The sequence below is a fragment of the Acipenser ruthenus genome, chromosome 7, assembly GCF_902713425.1.
Source record: "Acipenser ruthenus chromosome 7, fAciRut3.2 maternal haplotype, whole genome shotgun sequence".
Taxonomy (NCBI): Eukaryota; Metazoa; Chordata; class Actinopteri; order Acipenseriformes; family Acipenseridae; genus Acipenser; species Acipenser ruthenus.
This window is the reverse complement of record NC_081195.1, coordinates 28,318,970-28,334,897: the sequence shown is the minus strand read 5'-3', so window position 1 is coordinate 28,334,897 and position 15,928 is coordinate 28,318,970. Positions and strand designations below refer to the sequence as shown.

The 15,928-nt window shown below is 34.8% G+C and overlaps 1 protein-coding gene across 2 annotated transcripts; it reads left to right on the top strand.

The window, feature by feature from the left end:
* Positions 1-6,938: 6,938 nt before the first annotated feature.
* On the top strand, positions 6,939-15,602 carry LOC131737580 (G-protein coupled receptor 83-like). Of its 2 annotated transcripts, XM_059027835.1 has the most exons (5): positions 6,939-7,131; positions 8,528-8,877; positions 10,490-10,615; positions 11,068-11,201; positions 11,658-15,602. In XM_059027835.1, exons 1-5 carry the CDS (start codon positions 6,981-6,983, stop codon positions 12,274-12,276), a joined length of 1,380 nt encoding a protein of 459 aa, XP_058883818.1. In that variant the 5' UTR covers positions 6,939-6,980; the 3' UTR covers positions 12,277-15,602. The 2 variants fall into 2 exon arrangements, with proteins under 2 accessions (XP_058883818.1, XP_058883819.1); XM_059027836.1 differs by lacking the exon at positions 6,939-7,131 and having other exon boundaries at positions 8,502-8,877.
* Positions 15,603-15,928: the final 326 nt, after the last annotated feature.

Below are 15,928 nucleotides of genomic sequence, written 5' to 3'. Positions count from 1 at the left end.
CTGATCGGGCCACTATCACCCAAAAATTAAATGATTTAGAAAAAAATTATTAAAAACATCCAGGATGGCAGGAGCCGACAGCCCAAATTCATAAACTAAAGTCCAGTAGTCACAGCAGCCCTAAGCTGCAGGAGGCCATGCTAAAAATATTTAACTTAATTCTAAGAGCTGGGTGTTTCCCTGGTATCTGGAATCAAGGACTCAATAATGTTATTTAATCTGTAGTATTTTGCATTTAATTGTATCCTGATGTAACACTGTTATCTGCTCTGATATTGATTTGTATTTTGTAATATACTTGTACTTACTAGAACTGAATTCATTGTATTTTATCTTGCTCTTAATTGTGATTCTTGAAATGTATGTTTTGTTTACGATTGTAAGTTGCCCTGGATAAGGGTGTCTGCTAAGATAATAATAATAATAATAATAATAATAATAATAATAATAATAATATTATTATTATTATTATTATTATTATTATTATTATTAACAACAACCCCTATTCATAAGAATGGGGACAAATTCGACCCCAACAACTACCGTGGCATCTGTGTGAGCAGAAATCTGGGGAAGGTATTCTGCAGTATCATTAAAACCCCAGGTACTAGCCTTCCTTACAGAACACAGTGTCCTGAGTAAGAGTCATAATGGCTTTTTTGCCAAACCACAACGCACCTCCGACCACATTTACACCCCACACTCCAATCAACAAAAATGTACAAAACTAAAAAAAGGAACAATTTTGCTTGTTGATTTCTTAAAAAGCCTTTTACTCACTCTGGCACAAAGGACACATTTATTACCTCCTTCTAAGCGGTGTAGGGGGTAAAGTCTATAATGGAATAAAAATCAATCTCCACAGAGAAAAAATGTGGATTGAAAATTGAAAACAAAGAAAAACAAAGTCCTTCACTTAAGGGGCATGGGGTGAGCCTCACGCTCCACGATCCTGTTCTACGCAGATGCCCTGGAACTAGATGACTTTGCTCTGCTATCGCCCACAGAGCAGGGGCTGTCACTGCTGGAGCAGTACTGTCAGAAATGGGCACTGAAGGTCAATCTAGACAAGACCAGAGTTATGGTATTCTCTCTCGAAATTCAAATTAAAATGTTCTTTATTGGCATGACTGTATTACAAGAACAGTATTGCCAAGTAAATGTATAATACAACAAATAAACATTACTAAACATTAAACATCTATGAGCAGAACACAATTAATAAATACAAATTAATTCTATAGGGTGATGCAAACCTTTTAACCAGAGCTGTAGATGGTAAGGTGGTAAGCAGAATAAACTCATATTATGTATTCTCAACCCAAACTCAATTCCTAAGTGTCTACTTAAGGTTGTGTACTTACTTGTTCAAACCTTATTTTTGTGTATCTAATAAAATGCAATCATTGTATTTTTGAAGGGCTTTAAGTAGAGAATCTGCTGCAGTGATTATAGGTAATTGCAGGACATACACACGAAACGGCATTCATTAGTTCTGTGATTTGCCTTTTAGCATTGTGCTGTGAATTCATTTGCAGCAGCAATTTCTGCATGACATGTTTTGCCTGTTATATCATGCGCTACTTGAATCTATAAGTGGTCTCGGGGTGCAAAGGACTTAAATATGGGTCAAAGGTCAAGTATAATCGATGCCATTTTGAAGTCACTGTTGTGGTATTATGCCTTTTTTTTCGATTGGCTCAGGATGCAAATACAGCCTGCATCTGTGTATTTCATATATATATATATATATATATATATATATATATATATATATATATATATATATATATATATATATATATACAGTGCCTTGCAAAAGCAAGATATTTCAGTTTTTTATTTTTCTTAAAAACATTTTCCAACATAAAACCAATGTTACCTTACAATAATTGATTTTGAGTTTCAGTGTTTTAAAATATCAAACAGAACAAAATTTCTATGTACTATTTGTAATTCAGTAATATGAGAGAATTGGTCAGGGGTCTGAATAGTTTTGCAAGGCACTGTGTATGTGTGTATATATATATATAGATATATATATATATATATATATATATATATTACTGTTTGTCAAATTAAATTTTAAATGAATGTAAATTCATCTTTGTTCAATAAAATATTCATATGCATAGGCTTTGTGTGGAATGTTATTTTTTATGATGACGTTTTAGGGGGGTGGGGGTCGGGATGGGGAGTTTATTATTAGTTAAATTATAAAAAATTGAGATTATAAAAAGAGATGTTTCTCAGGAATAATTTGTAATAATTATTTTCAAACCTTTGTCAAAGAAGTCTTGAATTCAATATTATTTCATTGTGATACATCAACAAAATAAAAGTGAAAGTATAAATATCAAATTGCTATGCATACTATTGAATATATACATACTGTATTATTGGTGTTTGTGCCACACCCTGCCGTGGGGTCCGTGGTGGCTCTAGCAGCGGAATGACGTGAAGAAGGTGGTTTCTGTATGCAGAGCTCAGAGTTCACATCTATGAAATCTAAGGTGCATGTGTGTAATAGGCTATGATATATATATATATATATATATATATATATATATATATATATATCTATGGATGTATATGTAGAAATCCTTGCATTCAAGTTTGTTTTACTGAAATGTAATAAACATATGTTATGTTTCTCCGTACAGTATGCACTTTAAAAACACTTACAATTTGAACTAGGCTTTAATTGACTTCAGTTACACAAGTTCATTGTATGCTTAAAATTAATCTATAATAATCTAGCCATCTGAGAGACATCGATGAAACACTGAACTAACTGGGTTCAGTATCTCACTGAGGCTTCAAATCATTCACAGGAGCTCATTGAGGCTTCGGATCATTCACATGATTCAGTGATTCACGAAGGCTTCAGGTGATTCAAATGGTCATCTACTGCTTCACATGAAACAAACAAGTGTTTTAATAGTTCGATACAAAACATTCTGATATATTTCAGCATTATATGCTTAGAAGTGTTAAAAATGACAACAGGACTCTAAAACCTAATGTTACAATACCACCTACTTTATGTAACCCTGGAAATGTTTAAATCCTGATTCTTTCAATCAAAACTCTTTTTACAATGTAGGTAGATGTGTTATTTTGCTCAGTTAAAACACACACACACGGTTAACCCTTTGTTAAATTATCTGTAGCATGTCTGAAGGAAGTAGAAGACATTCAAGAGTTTGGGAATGTTTCACCTTGTTTGCCATTAACAAGGTAACATGTCTTTGTATGCGGCTCTTCTGTCCTACACCAAGAACACCTCAGGGATGGTGCTACACTCGCGAGCAAAGCATACTGAACAGTATAATGTGCTTCAAGACAGTGGTAGTGCTACACCTTCAGCACATCGTGTACCAGGTATGTTCCATTCAAATTCAAGTAATCACTACTTTTCACTGGGGTGCTTTTGGATAAAATGGGCATTGATACACTAAGGAATACAAGACAGTAGTACAGCACAGTACAAATAATAAGAGAGCAGTTAAGGGGCTTACATCAGTAAAAACACTGGTGCCAAAAAAGAGATGTGAATGGGGTTAAAACTGTAGAAATAAATGGATGAATCAAAGTTTATTATTATTATGTAATGTTTTTTTTGCCTCTTCAGGAACGGCCATGAGAAAAAAAAACAAAAAAACTGTATGATACGCGGGTTGATATGATTACCAGGGACTGACAGCCTTTAGTGGTTGAAGATGAAGGCTTCAGAAACTGTGTGCAGGTTAGTGATCCTCAGTATACATTACCAAGCAGGAAGACTCTCAAGAACATGGTTACTTGTCAGTATACCATTCATAAACAAACAGTAATGGAGGAGGTGCAGAGAGCTGACCATGTTTGCCTAACAACAGATTAAATCTAAGTGTGGACAGAAGAGATCAATTTTTCCAAGGAGTTTTTGTTTATTTTTATATATAACTTGGCTATATACACACATATACATTTAGAATGTAAATTTCATAATGTTTTTTTTTTTCAAATGAGCAACAAATGAAACGTTTAGTAAAGTTCCAGTATTTTTTTTAATCAAGATGCTGCGTCTTGTTTTTACTTTTTAACAAACATTTTAGTTGTATTTTTCAACCCAATGATCATAGCAGCGTATACAAATGGAGCTAATATATTATTTAACGTTGGATTTCAAATGCCGATTTTTTTTTTAAATACTTTACTATCATAAATTATTAGCTAAATTAAACTTTTAGTTTTGTATTACAGAAAATGTAATTACTTTTCTTAGGCTACAAGCACAATTCATCACCGGGGATTCGAACCCGTGGTTTAGCTAAACTTCCCTAAACGATTTCCCATTCATTCTCTATGGTAGTGCTAAACTACTACGGATGTAATACTGCTGCCGCCGCTACGTGGTTTTGGCGCTGTTGTGCAGGTCTGTTCCTAAACCAGAGCTCCCGCCTCAGCTCTGCAGAGTGAGTACAGTGAGTGAGATATGAACAGCATAACCTGCTCGCGTAGCTCGGAGTGAAATACGTTAAAATGCGGTTATTTTTGTTTGTTGTTGTTGTTGTTGTTGTTGTACGAGTAAGTAAACGTAAAAGGAGCTATTCTAACTATATTTATATAGAGAATAGAAAAATATATATAAAGATATAAATATCCTTAATTTCTGTACACTGCAGTTTAACCTCCTCCAACATAAAACATATTCTATATACAGTTAATATGTATTGATAATTGATTGTATATTATTAAACATCATTCTGCCATAAACATCACAACTTTCTCGCGTAGCTCGGAGTGACAGGAAGAATGCGGTTATTGTTGTTGTTAATTATTATAAGAGTGAGTCAATGTCAAAAAGGAGCTATTCTAACTCTATATTATATAAATAATATTGTCTCCAAATACCGTTAATGTGACTTGAATGCGGTTATAACTGATTTTATATTATTATTATTATTTGTTTGCTTAGCAGATGCCTTATCCAGGTTGATTTAAATTTACAATTGTAACTGCAATACTTTACAGTAAGTTATGTGCAAGTATAACCATGTAAATATATGGACACTTATCACTCTTCCTTAAATGCGCTTTACTTGCTCTTATCTGTCCCCTATTTTACTGCATTTAATCCTGTACTTTACAGAGTACTGTAAGTAATCTGCCACTAGTGTTATTCAATCTGTATTGTTTTGTATTTAATTATATCCTGATGTAACGATCACGGACACTTATCTGCTCCATTATTGAATCGTATTTTGTCATATACTTATACTTGCTAGAACCAAAGTCATTGTATTTTATCTTGCTCTTAATTGTATTATTACTTGTACTGTGATTCATGAAATGTATTTTTGTTTACGACTGTAAATCGCCCCGGATAAGGGCGTTTGCTAATAAATAAATAAATAAATAAATAAATAAATAATAATCGTTTAAAAGCATTAGAGACAGTGTAGTTAACTGAAGGTTTTAAAGTGAAAATAGTTACAAGTAAGATCAAATACAATATAATTACAATTAAAGCAAATGCAACCTGTGCAGATACAAAGTGCCAAACAGACAAGTGCAAGAACAAAACAAATATTTGCTGGCTAGCTTTTTTATTTGTTTAATTTATAATAAGTTAATAACCAGTGTGAAGAGAGTTTCATTTAAATCTGTTAATTGGACACAATTTATTCTTCAACTCCTAACAATAAACATATGTATAGTTTAACCAACTTGGTTGTTATTGTACAATTATTATGTATTAATTTAAAAGAAAAAAGCATGTGCTCACTCACTCACAGATAGATTACAACTAAAGTACAGAGGGAGCTTCTACAGAATTGACTGGCAAGCTTTTGAATTTGCTGGTTTGTTTATTTAAGGTCATACAGAGGTAGTGATCAAGTGGGAACTCTTTAAAGTGTTTTCACAACAAAGGATTCTGGCATTTTTATTTTACATTTTACAAAAGCAGACTCTGAAAAGTTGTCTTTGTAGACTGATTGTCTACAAAGATTCCATAAACTCTCACAGGTTATTCCACGTTGGCCATCTGTGCAACTAGATATATAAATAATATGCAATATGTGTATGTGTGTGTGTGTGTGTGTGTGTGTGTGTGTGTGTGTGTGTGTGTGATGTGTGTGTGTACATAATCAATCAATCTATTTTATATAGCGCCTTTTATAGTGGACCACCATCACAAAGCGCTTATAATATAATGCATTATGTTGCTGCTTTTTTATTTTTTTATGTAGTTTAATGTTTTATACTGTAAATAGCTTAATTTGCATTCAAAATATCCTAATGATGTCTAGATCATTACATTTCAGTAGTATAGTCTCTAAGTGTGCTGAGTTCTGCCAGTCTCTGCAGTGCTTCCAGTGTTATTACTGGTATTATTATCAAATGGGTTAAAATTATGATAATACTGTAAAATTTTATATATACAAGGAAAGCTAAATAACAGAAATATTAAAAGTTAAATATGTCGTGCAGCAAAAAAGTGAAATAGTTAAAAAAAAAAAAAAAAAATGTATTCCAGTCTCCTAGTGCTAATGATGTGTAATGCCCAGGGACAAAAAAAACCTGAAAACAGCCTTATGCAGCAGGATTTTCTGATGCACCTATTCTCGACTGGCCCAATTTAAAGCATCTGCAATTACACTGATGCACTGGTTCACTGGTGATATATAAAATGTCATACTTAAGTTACAACACAAATTTTCGCGCTGGGTCTCAATCCCCTGGGGATACAGATTCTGACATGTCCCTTAATTGTTTATCTAAATCTGAGGGAACACGGAGCCCCTTTGCGGCTTGGAACTTGGTTTCAGGAGCCTTTTTTTTTTTGCCAAAAAAAAAAAGTTTTAAATAAAAGTTCTATCTACAGAACAAAAGAAAATGGATTTGCCCGTGCCTTTCACCAACTAAGTACTTCAAACCTCGAGGGCGGAGCTACTGTAGTCTAAGCGTGCATTTCTACAACGAGACGTTGGGTGATGCTGACGTGCTTCATATATAGTCGAATCTGGAGTATTCAGAAACACTTCGTTTTTAGAAGGCGAATGCTTTTGTACCTGCAAACAGGACACTTGGGAACTGAGAATACAGACTACAGAAAGACAACATTAAAGAAAAAGAAACGAATACGTAAGTTGATATTATTATTATTATTATTATTATTATTATTATTATTATTATTATTATTATTATTATTATTATTATTAGTAGTAGTAGTAGTAGTAGTAGTATTTATTAGTATTATTATTATTAGTGTTATTTGTTTTACTGCATTAGAGAGGGTATCGTTATATATATATATATATATATATATATATATATATATATATATATATATATATATATATATATATATATATATATATATATTACTACAGTACTAGTTCTTAACACAACAATAGGTCTACTAGTGACGTTTTATCATATGTTCTCATCTGTATGGAAAATATATGGCTACTTTTAAGGAACTGTTTATACTTTTAAAAAAATAAAAAAATAAACACACATTTAGTGTCAAATCACCCAAACAACAATTCCATAAAAACAAAAAAAGAGTACGATTTTTTTTTTTTTTTTTTTTACTGTACTGTCATTTGAACTTTAGTGTTTGTGTCACAACGGTCTGCTGAATACTATCCCCCATTGAACAATGCCATCTATTTATTTCACAAAGCAATTTAAGCTCAACAGCATTCTGAATATGTACAGGCAAAAACTTTTCTTAAAAGAAAAGTGTGTGTATGTATATATATATATATATATATATATATATATATATATATATATATATATATATATATATATATATATATATATATATATTCTGCTGGTTACAAAACTGATATTTTACTTTAAGTCAGCCTTCATTTGTGCAAATCTTGGACGTCAACAAACAAACCTCTTACCCTACTTTTTTCATGTTAAACAAATCGACCCGTTCCATCAAGGTAAGCCATTTGTTTTTATAAATTACAATGTCTCTAATTGTCCTTTGATTAACAGTATATGCCTCACTTAGGAGAGAAAACATTTGTAATGTCTTGCTTTCTTATTTTCAGATGCTTACATGCAGATTTTATGTTTTGCTTTGGGAGCGGGAGTGTTGATGACATTGGTATAAACGTTCAGTTAACAACGAATTAGGAAAGCGAGTCAAAGGTTAACTGCATAACTTAGTTGTTTTAATTGGCCATGATTATTTCGCTGGCGCTACAATGAGGGAAACTACAATGCTTCTATTTACGTTTGCTTGGCTTGGGAAGCTGGTGGGTGGAGGAGGGGTGGCGATATAACGGAAAAATAGCACTGTTTTTAAATTGGAGATATTTATTCAGAGAGAATAGCTGTCGGTATGCGAGGGTGGTGTTATAAAGCGGGACTGTAGTAGTACTATTTTTTTGTATTATTATTATTATTATTATTATTATTATTATTATTATTATTATTATTATTATTATTATTATTAGCAACTGTCAATGTTCCTTATTGTTGCCAAAAAAGTTTTAAAGAAAAGTTCTATCTACAGAACAAAAGAAAATGGATTTGCCCGTGCCTTTCTCCAACAAGTACTTCAAACTTAAGTTCCCGAATCGCACTTCCCTGGAGACGGTCCGTCAGGATTTCAACAAGTCCTTCGGCACCCTGTCTTTGCAGGACGTCTGTGATATGATACCTTTACTGCATGCCGACAACAACACGCAGAAGACCCTGCTAATTGTCGCCTACTTGCTCATCATGACCTTCTCGCTGTTCGGAAACCTGCTGGTGTGCCTAGTCGTGGTCAAGATGAAAAAGCGTAACGTCACCAATGTCTTCATCTTCAATCTGGCTTTAGCACATCTAATGCTAACTCTTCTCAACATGCCGTTTACATTGGTAAGGGTTAACTCTCTCAAGATCCCCCTCCGTGCTCCTCCCGCCTCCAAAAAAACGCTACTAATAACATACTAGTAATAATAACAGTGACGTGCCAAACTATACTCCCGATTTCGCCCTTTGATTGTAAGAATTGGCTTTCTGTGGTGGTGTACTTTTTTTCTTTCAAGTAACATATATCTATAATCGATTTTGCGATATATTTTAATATAAAATGTATACACTATTGCAGTTTTGTTAGAGGATACATTAGTTTATCTCTAATGCAATCACAGTTGTACATATAGACTGCCCCTGTTTTCATTTACGTCCTAAATTCTGGGCCGCTTTGTATTTTCGAATTCAGCCCAGTTTTGGGGACTCAGCTGACAGCCGAGTTTCTAAGTAATCCATGCACAGTTTACCATAAACTGGATCATGAATAACCCTTAGTACATGAATCAAAGTTAATGTATTTTATACTCTCCCCAGAAATCTTTTTTTTTTTAATGAAAAAACAGAAATATAATGTAAATGTTAAAAAAAACAAAAACGTATTTCTTATTACATGAAGCAACTACATTGCACTGAAATAGATACATGAAAATTAATTAATTTATGTAGAGAGCTCGAGTGTGCCAACGGCTATTTTTTTCCTTTGGTAAAGTCATCTCTGCTCTGCCTGAGGTAAGTCGTTTATGTCGTTTTATAATAATTTTAAATTATTTTTAAATATAAATATAGTACATCAATGTATTAATGTGTTAGTATTGTAGAGTTGAGCACAGTTTCTTGAGCATTGGTTGTGGACACCACAAGAAAATTACATTTACTAACACTTGAAGTAGGTTAATTCACTTGTCGTCTTTGTAAGAGGTTTTATAATATCAAATGATTTGATAATGACATTATTGATTAACTGTTAGTTAGCCTCTATAAGTCATGCTCCATCTCTTATTATTTTTTAAATATATAAATATTGTTTTCTTTCATTTGCACCAATAAAAGGGCTTTATTAGTTGTGTTCTTGAGCCAGGTTTTCCTCTACATTGTAGAGAAACCGGTGCATAATTCCCTAAAGTATTACTTATATTTATTTGATGATAAAATACTAGAATGCTAGCAGGCAAAAGGGTGGTCACACCAAATATTGATTTGATGTAGATTTTTCTTCTGTTCACTCACATTGCATTTTGTTAATTGATAAATATAAACTATTAACATGTCTATTTTTGAAAGCATTCTTACTTTACAGCATTTTTTTTACACCTGCCTAAAACCTTTGCACATTACTGTATATATATATATATATATATATATATATATATATATATATATATATATATATATATATATATAATCATCAGCTCTGATGCTAATCAATAAAGATCCTGCCAACTATGCATTGTATTAACAGATTATTTATAATTATTTATATAGCAGTCGCCTTTATCCAAGGCAGCTTAGAGACTAGGGGGTGAACGATGCATCACAACTGCTGCTGCAGTCACTTACAATAGGTTTTACGTCTCATCCAGATGTTTAAGTTTTGTTTGTTTGATCATTTTTTCCCCATTGAAAATAGGGTCAGGTGAATGTGGGCTCAGTTTGTTTCATATCCACCTGTTTGCAGGCTCGCTTTGTGAGCAGCACTTGGGACTTCGGGAAGGCAATGTGTCATATGAGCCGCTTCACGCATTACTGCTCCCTCCACGTGTCCACCTTCACCCTCACTGCAATCTCGCTGGAAGTATATCAGGTCAGTGCGATCTATCAGACATGCCTGCCGTAACATGTTCTGTTCTTCACCTTACTCAATATAGTCACCCCTTATTGTTATTTTTCTTTAAATCCAGCCTCACAAGCCAGAATTTGTCATATGTGTTGTGTTTACAAGAAACAGAATCTAGTTGCATGAATAAAGTAAGCTCTTCTCATTTCAAGAAGGCACAGGCATTACAGGGTTAAACACATTTATTCTTTCTTTTTGTTTTGCTGAACATTAGAATACATTTGAAGACATTGCCAAAAAGACCTCTAGTCGAAACATTTGTCAAAGACCGTTTCTTTTGGTATTGCCGCATATACTGCTAAGTAGAATTGATTTTTTTTTTTAAGAGTTATGGGGTCAACGTCGAATGACAAAGTCATTTATGTTTCCAAGATATCTCACACACCCAGTGCCAACCCAGCGTGTTTTCCCTGTTTCAGGCAATCATGCATCCACTGAAGCCACGTATGACAGCAGCCCGAGGGATCGCCTACATCTCCTTCCTCTGGATCATGGCTTCCTGCTTCTCTTTGCCCCACACCATTTACCAAAAGCTGATGCATTTTGATCTTGGGTAAATGCATTGACCGCTGCACTCACACATAGCTGAACACAGATCAGAAAGATCGCCTCCCTTATTCACCTGAACGAGTTTTAAATGGTCTCTCCAGTTTTTAAAAAGTTTCCTACTCTATACCATGGTCAAAGTATATCAGCGAGCGCAGCATGGTAAAGCGTATGCATAGTACAGCCTGGTAAAAACCGTAGTAAAGCAGGGTAAAGCAGGCTGGTACTGTATTATGATTGCACAGATGTTGTGAGGGGGTTACATTGGTTTTTATAATCATATTTGTAACTGAAGAAACTAAGAACATTTAAGAATGAGAGGAGGCCATTTGGTCTATCAGTGCTTGTCCAGTTCCAGTTGATTTCCAAAGTTGGTCAAGTTGGGTCTTAAAGGATCCCAAGGATTAACCATCAAGAACATGGCTAGGTAACCCATTCTGCACCTTCTTTCTCTGTCATCCAGGCAAGACAACACCCGGCAGCTGTGCCTGCCAGACTTCCCTGCTCCCTCGGACCTCTACTGCAAGTACCTGGACTTGGTCACGTTCATCATACTGTACGTGGTGCCCCTGCTGGTGATCACCATCACCTACACCACTTTGAGAAAGAACCTGTTGCGGCGCATCAGGGACATTAACAGCAGGCAGCGACGCCACAATCAGAAGACCATCAACATGCTCATGCTGGTGGTGCTTGTGTTTGCGGTCTGCTGGTTCCCCCTCAACTGCTTCATGGTCCTCTCCTCCAGCAATGTCATCAGTATCAACAACACCCTCTACTTTGCCTTCCACTGGCTCGCCATGAGCAGCACCTGCTACAACCCCTTCATCTACTGCTGGCTCAACATCAAGTTCCGCACCGGGATAAAGGCCCTGCTCCGGATCTGTGTCTGGGAGAGGGACCCCGGCCGGGTGGACATTCCCACTGTGTGCCTGGAAGCAGGGAGAAGGATTGCATGGCCCAAGGCTGGAGGAAAGAGGAAGTCCGACGAGGATCTGTGCAAACGTTACCCGTCCACCTCCAGAAGGATGTCCGAGGTCCAGGTCAACATCGAAATGGATATGATTAACAACACAATGTAAGGGAGGGTGAATCTTGTGCAGCTGTTTCTCATGTTCGCCGACTATGGAGATCTCTGTTGTGCAACCCAGGACATTTAATATATAAAGTGCTGTTGTGAATCAGTGTATGCAGTAGTATGTAAAGCCCTTATGGAAAAAATGCCACTGGAGATCCTCATTACAATCCCAGTGTATTACCCTAGCAGAACCATTCGGAAAACACAGCATTACCAGCAAAAAATTGAGGTGGAAAAAAAAATCCAGAGCGGTGCTGATATATACATCAATGGCCAAAAGATTTGCATCACCTAGAATTTTAGGAAGAGACATAATTAAAAAAAAAAAAACCTATATGAATTCAACATCATGCAATCAAAATAACTACAAAATGATATCACAAAAGTCTAGCGGAAGCCATTATAGTAGTACAGTATTTCATGTTTTGATTTCGAAATATCACATTTTTCAATTTTTGTCAGTTTTTCATTAAATATATGAAAACACTACAGCGGTATGTCATTCAATATGTTTACGTAACATTATTCATCAGGTTTCATTTCACTTTATGATGCAATATTAGTTAATTCTATAGGGTGATGATGCTAAACTTTTGAGCATATCTGTACTTTATATAGCACTGATATGTTACCATGGTATTGCAATGGATTAGCAGCAGTGTGTATAGATGCATTGTGATACCATTGGAATGTGAACACACAACACCAATTTCATTTACTTTATATAGTATCTGCCACGAACAAACATCCCAGTGCGCTTAATAAACACAACAAATAGAATAAAAACTCTTAACAGACAGACAATAAAAGGCCAACATTTTGGGTGCACTAACCATGGGACAGTTAGTCCACCAAATAGGGGAGGGGGTCTAACTAACTTAAAACCCCTTTCGTCAACACACGCTAAATAATAATTTTGAAACTGAACATTTTTTAATGCATACATGATTATATTTACAACTGTATATAAAATTTTGATTTTCAACAAAAAAAGTATTTATTTGATAGCGTCCGTGGTAGTAATGGGTGTTGTTTGCGGGGTAGAGTAATGATTTCTATTACATTTTCATGCAAAGTGCAGTTTCTTAAGTTATACAGTCGTCTGCAGATTTATTAGAACACTCCATTGCTTTGGTTGTTTCGATTGTTGTGCATATAAAATCAAACCACTGTAACTGAAAATCTTTGAAAATTGTCAAAAGAGGCAAATAATCATTGTCTAATTTAACTGATGACTTTAAAATAGGTCACACATACAGTTATTAAAAGTCGTAAGAGGAACACACTGCCACACATTGTAAAATGCAGGAGACTTTTTAGAAGTTGTTTAAGATGCCCAATTAAATCCCAAAATGGTCTAACATTTTCACACGAGTGCATATTGCTTTTAGATCACTGATTACCAAGCGGAAATAGAGCCCAGTACAGCTAACATAGTTTGGTGATTCCTGTTTATACCATTAAAATGTCAAAAAAGAGAAGTTGAGGTTCTCTAATACATTTGCACACTACTGTATAATGACTTGTTGTCGCCAATAATTATGACCTGCTTAACTTGTACAGTAAGTTATGACCAAGCCGAGTCAATAGAATGGTATTCAAGGTAAGATTTACACCAAAAATAAATGCATAAAGATTTTAGATTTGTGTTGTTCAGCTGTGGTTGTAAGCGGTGCTTTTACACATGCTGTTTATTTATTTTATTGCATGTTTCTTTGTAGTTATAGAATGCACTTTTTTTGTAGACAGAGTATGTCGATTTCATTTTATTTTGATTGTGTAATTTTGGATTTTACTGTGTTTACACGCACACACACACACACACGCATGCGCACACACGTACAAGCACACGCACACGCACACACACACTTAGGGCTTCTGGTTTTTGGTGCTTTTGTCTGACTTTTCGCCTCCCTTACGAATTAATTTCACAATTAACACATTTCTCAGTTTTAATTCAGAAACCAAAACGCATTAAACAGCGCTTAGGCTCATTTTAAAACGGGTGTAGTTAAACACGACTGAAACCAGAAGCCCTCAATATATTATTAGGTACAAGCAGAGGAAGATGAGGAATGAGGCGATGCATATTCACCGCTAACTCACCCACGGGCCATTGCTTGTTTATTTTTTTTAAACTAAGGTTCTGATGAGTGTCTCAAAAAAACAACAACTATATATTGAAGACCTCTACTTCTAAGATATTTATTATATGATAAAACTAATACAGTGCATAAATCACGATCATACCTTCGATAGTACTGCCTATCATATAGTGCCTCCCTATTATAATGCGTTCGGTAGCAGTATCATACGGGAGGCACGATCAGACAGGTTAGTTCCATATTATAATGGCCCCGGGAGCCACTATCATGCGGAGAGGCAGTTTGTTACGACACCGGCATTGATCTTGCCACGCTTCGCTTTTATCGGTGCACCATGACTTCTAAAAAGGACGTTGTTCGATATATGGATTTGTGATGAAGTTGAAAAGTAATGTGTGTGAACTTTGTCTGGGTAGAAAGATAAATGTCGTAAATATTACAGCTCTATATATTCTCTCCCCTTTATATGTTTCATTTATTTATTGTATTGTACTTTGAAGAAATGGGACACAGTCTTATAATTACCATCCTTTGTGTATTATTGAAAGACCATGGTGTTTTCATGTTTTAACTGTATGACTTGCTTAATTATCTTAAGACTACTAGTATTTTAAGATTAGTTTAAAATTACTGTTGTACCAGTGTTTCTCTGATTGCTTTGTTTTGCTACTGGTTTTCTGAATATATTCTCTGTGGTTCCTGACTGTTTGTGTGTTGTCCCTTCACCCCTTCCAGTACCAAATACAAAGAACCTGAGCAGAGGTAATCTCTTGATCACTGTTTTCTTTTATTTGGGGTGTTAAATACTTTGGCATAGTCAGACTACAAATCAGAATTGTGCAAAAAGCTGTGGATTTTGCTTTTTAAATCTATAGTATATGAAGGAGGGGGTCAGTTTGTGGGTGTGTTTGTTACCTGTTTTGCTCTGTGTTGATCGGTAATGTAACAAAGTCATATTTTAAAAAAGAAAAATGTGTTCCTTTAATTTGATTTATTTGTTGGTTTATTGTTTAATTTATACAATGTGTGTTTTCTTTTCTAAACAAATGGTTAAAGATCTCTTATATTCAGACTGAGCAACCTCCCTCTGTTCTGTTCTGATGGAGAAGAGAGAGAGAGAAAGGGAGGCTCTTACACTCTCAGATCAGTCTCTCTATGTGCTGTACTCTTTGACCAATGATGTTCACTGTAGAATGCAATGTTTGGTATTTGTAACTAATAAATGGCAAACCTGGTTAAAATGTGAAACATGGTCTGGTCTCATCCTTATAGCATAAAAAAAGGAGCTTATTCCACGTTTAACTTAATTTTTAAACCTTACATTTGCACTGTCTTGCCAGTTGCTGGTATAAAGATTTAACATGCGTTTTCATACCAGGATGCATATAGTTAAGTATTTTTGTTTTTGTCCATCTAAAGCTTAGAGCAGTATACCTACCCAATTAAACCTGTACGCAACAGCGGAGGTATCTATCAATCAATTTGCTTCTCCACTGCACCACTACCATGCATCTTCCATCTGTACACATAAGAGAAACGACAACATAACAC

What these genes read in the sequence shown, in the direction of transcription:
- LOC131737580 (XM_059027835.1), top strand. Translation starts at nt 6,981, where the DNA reads ATGCTGACGTGCTTCATATATAGTCGAATCTGGAGTATTCAGAAACAC. An exon ending in TCAACATGCCGTTTACATTG is followed by an intron (nt 8,878 to 10,489) that starts GTAAGGGTTAAC and finishes ACCTGTTTGCAG; the next exon opens with GCTCGCTTTGTGAGCAGCAC. An exon ending in TCTCGCTGGAAGTATATCAG is followed by an intron (nt 10,616 to 11,067) that starts GTCAGTGCGATC and finishes TCCCTGTTTCAG; the next exon opens with GCAATCATGCATCCACTGAA.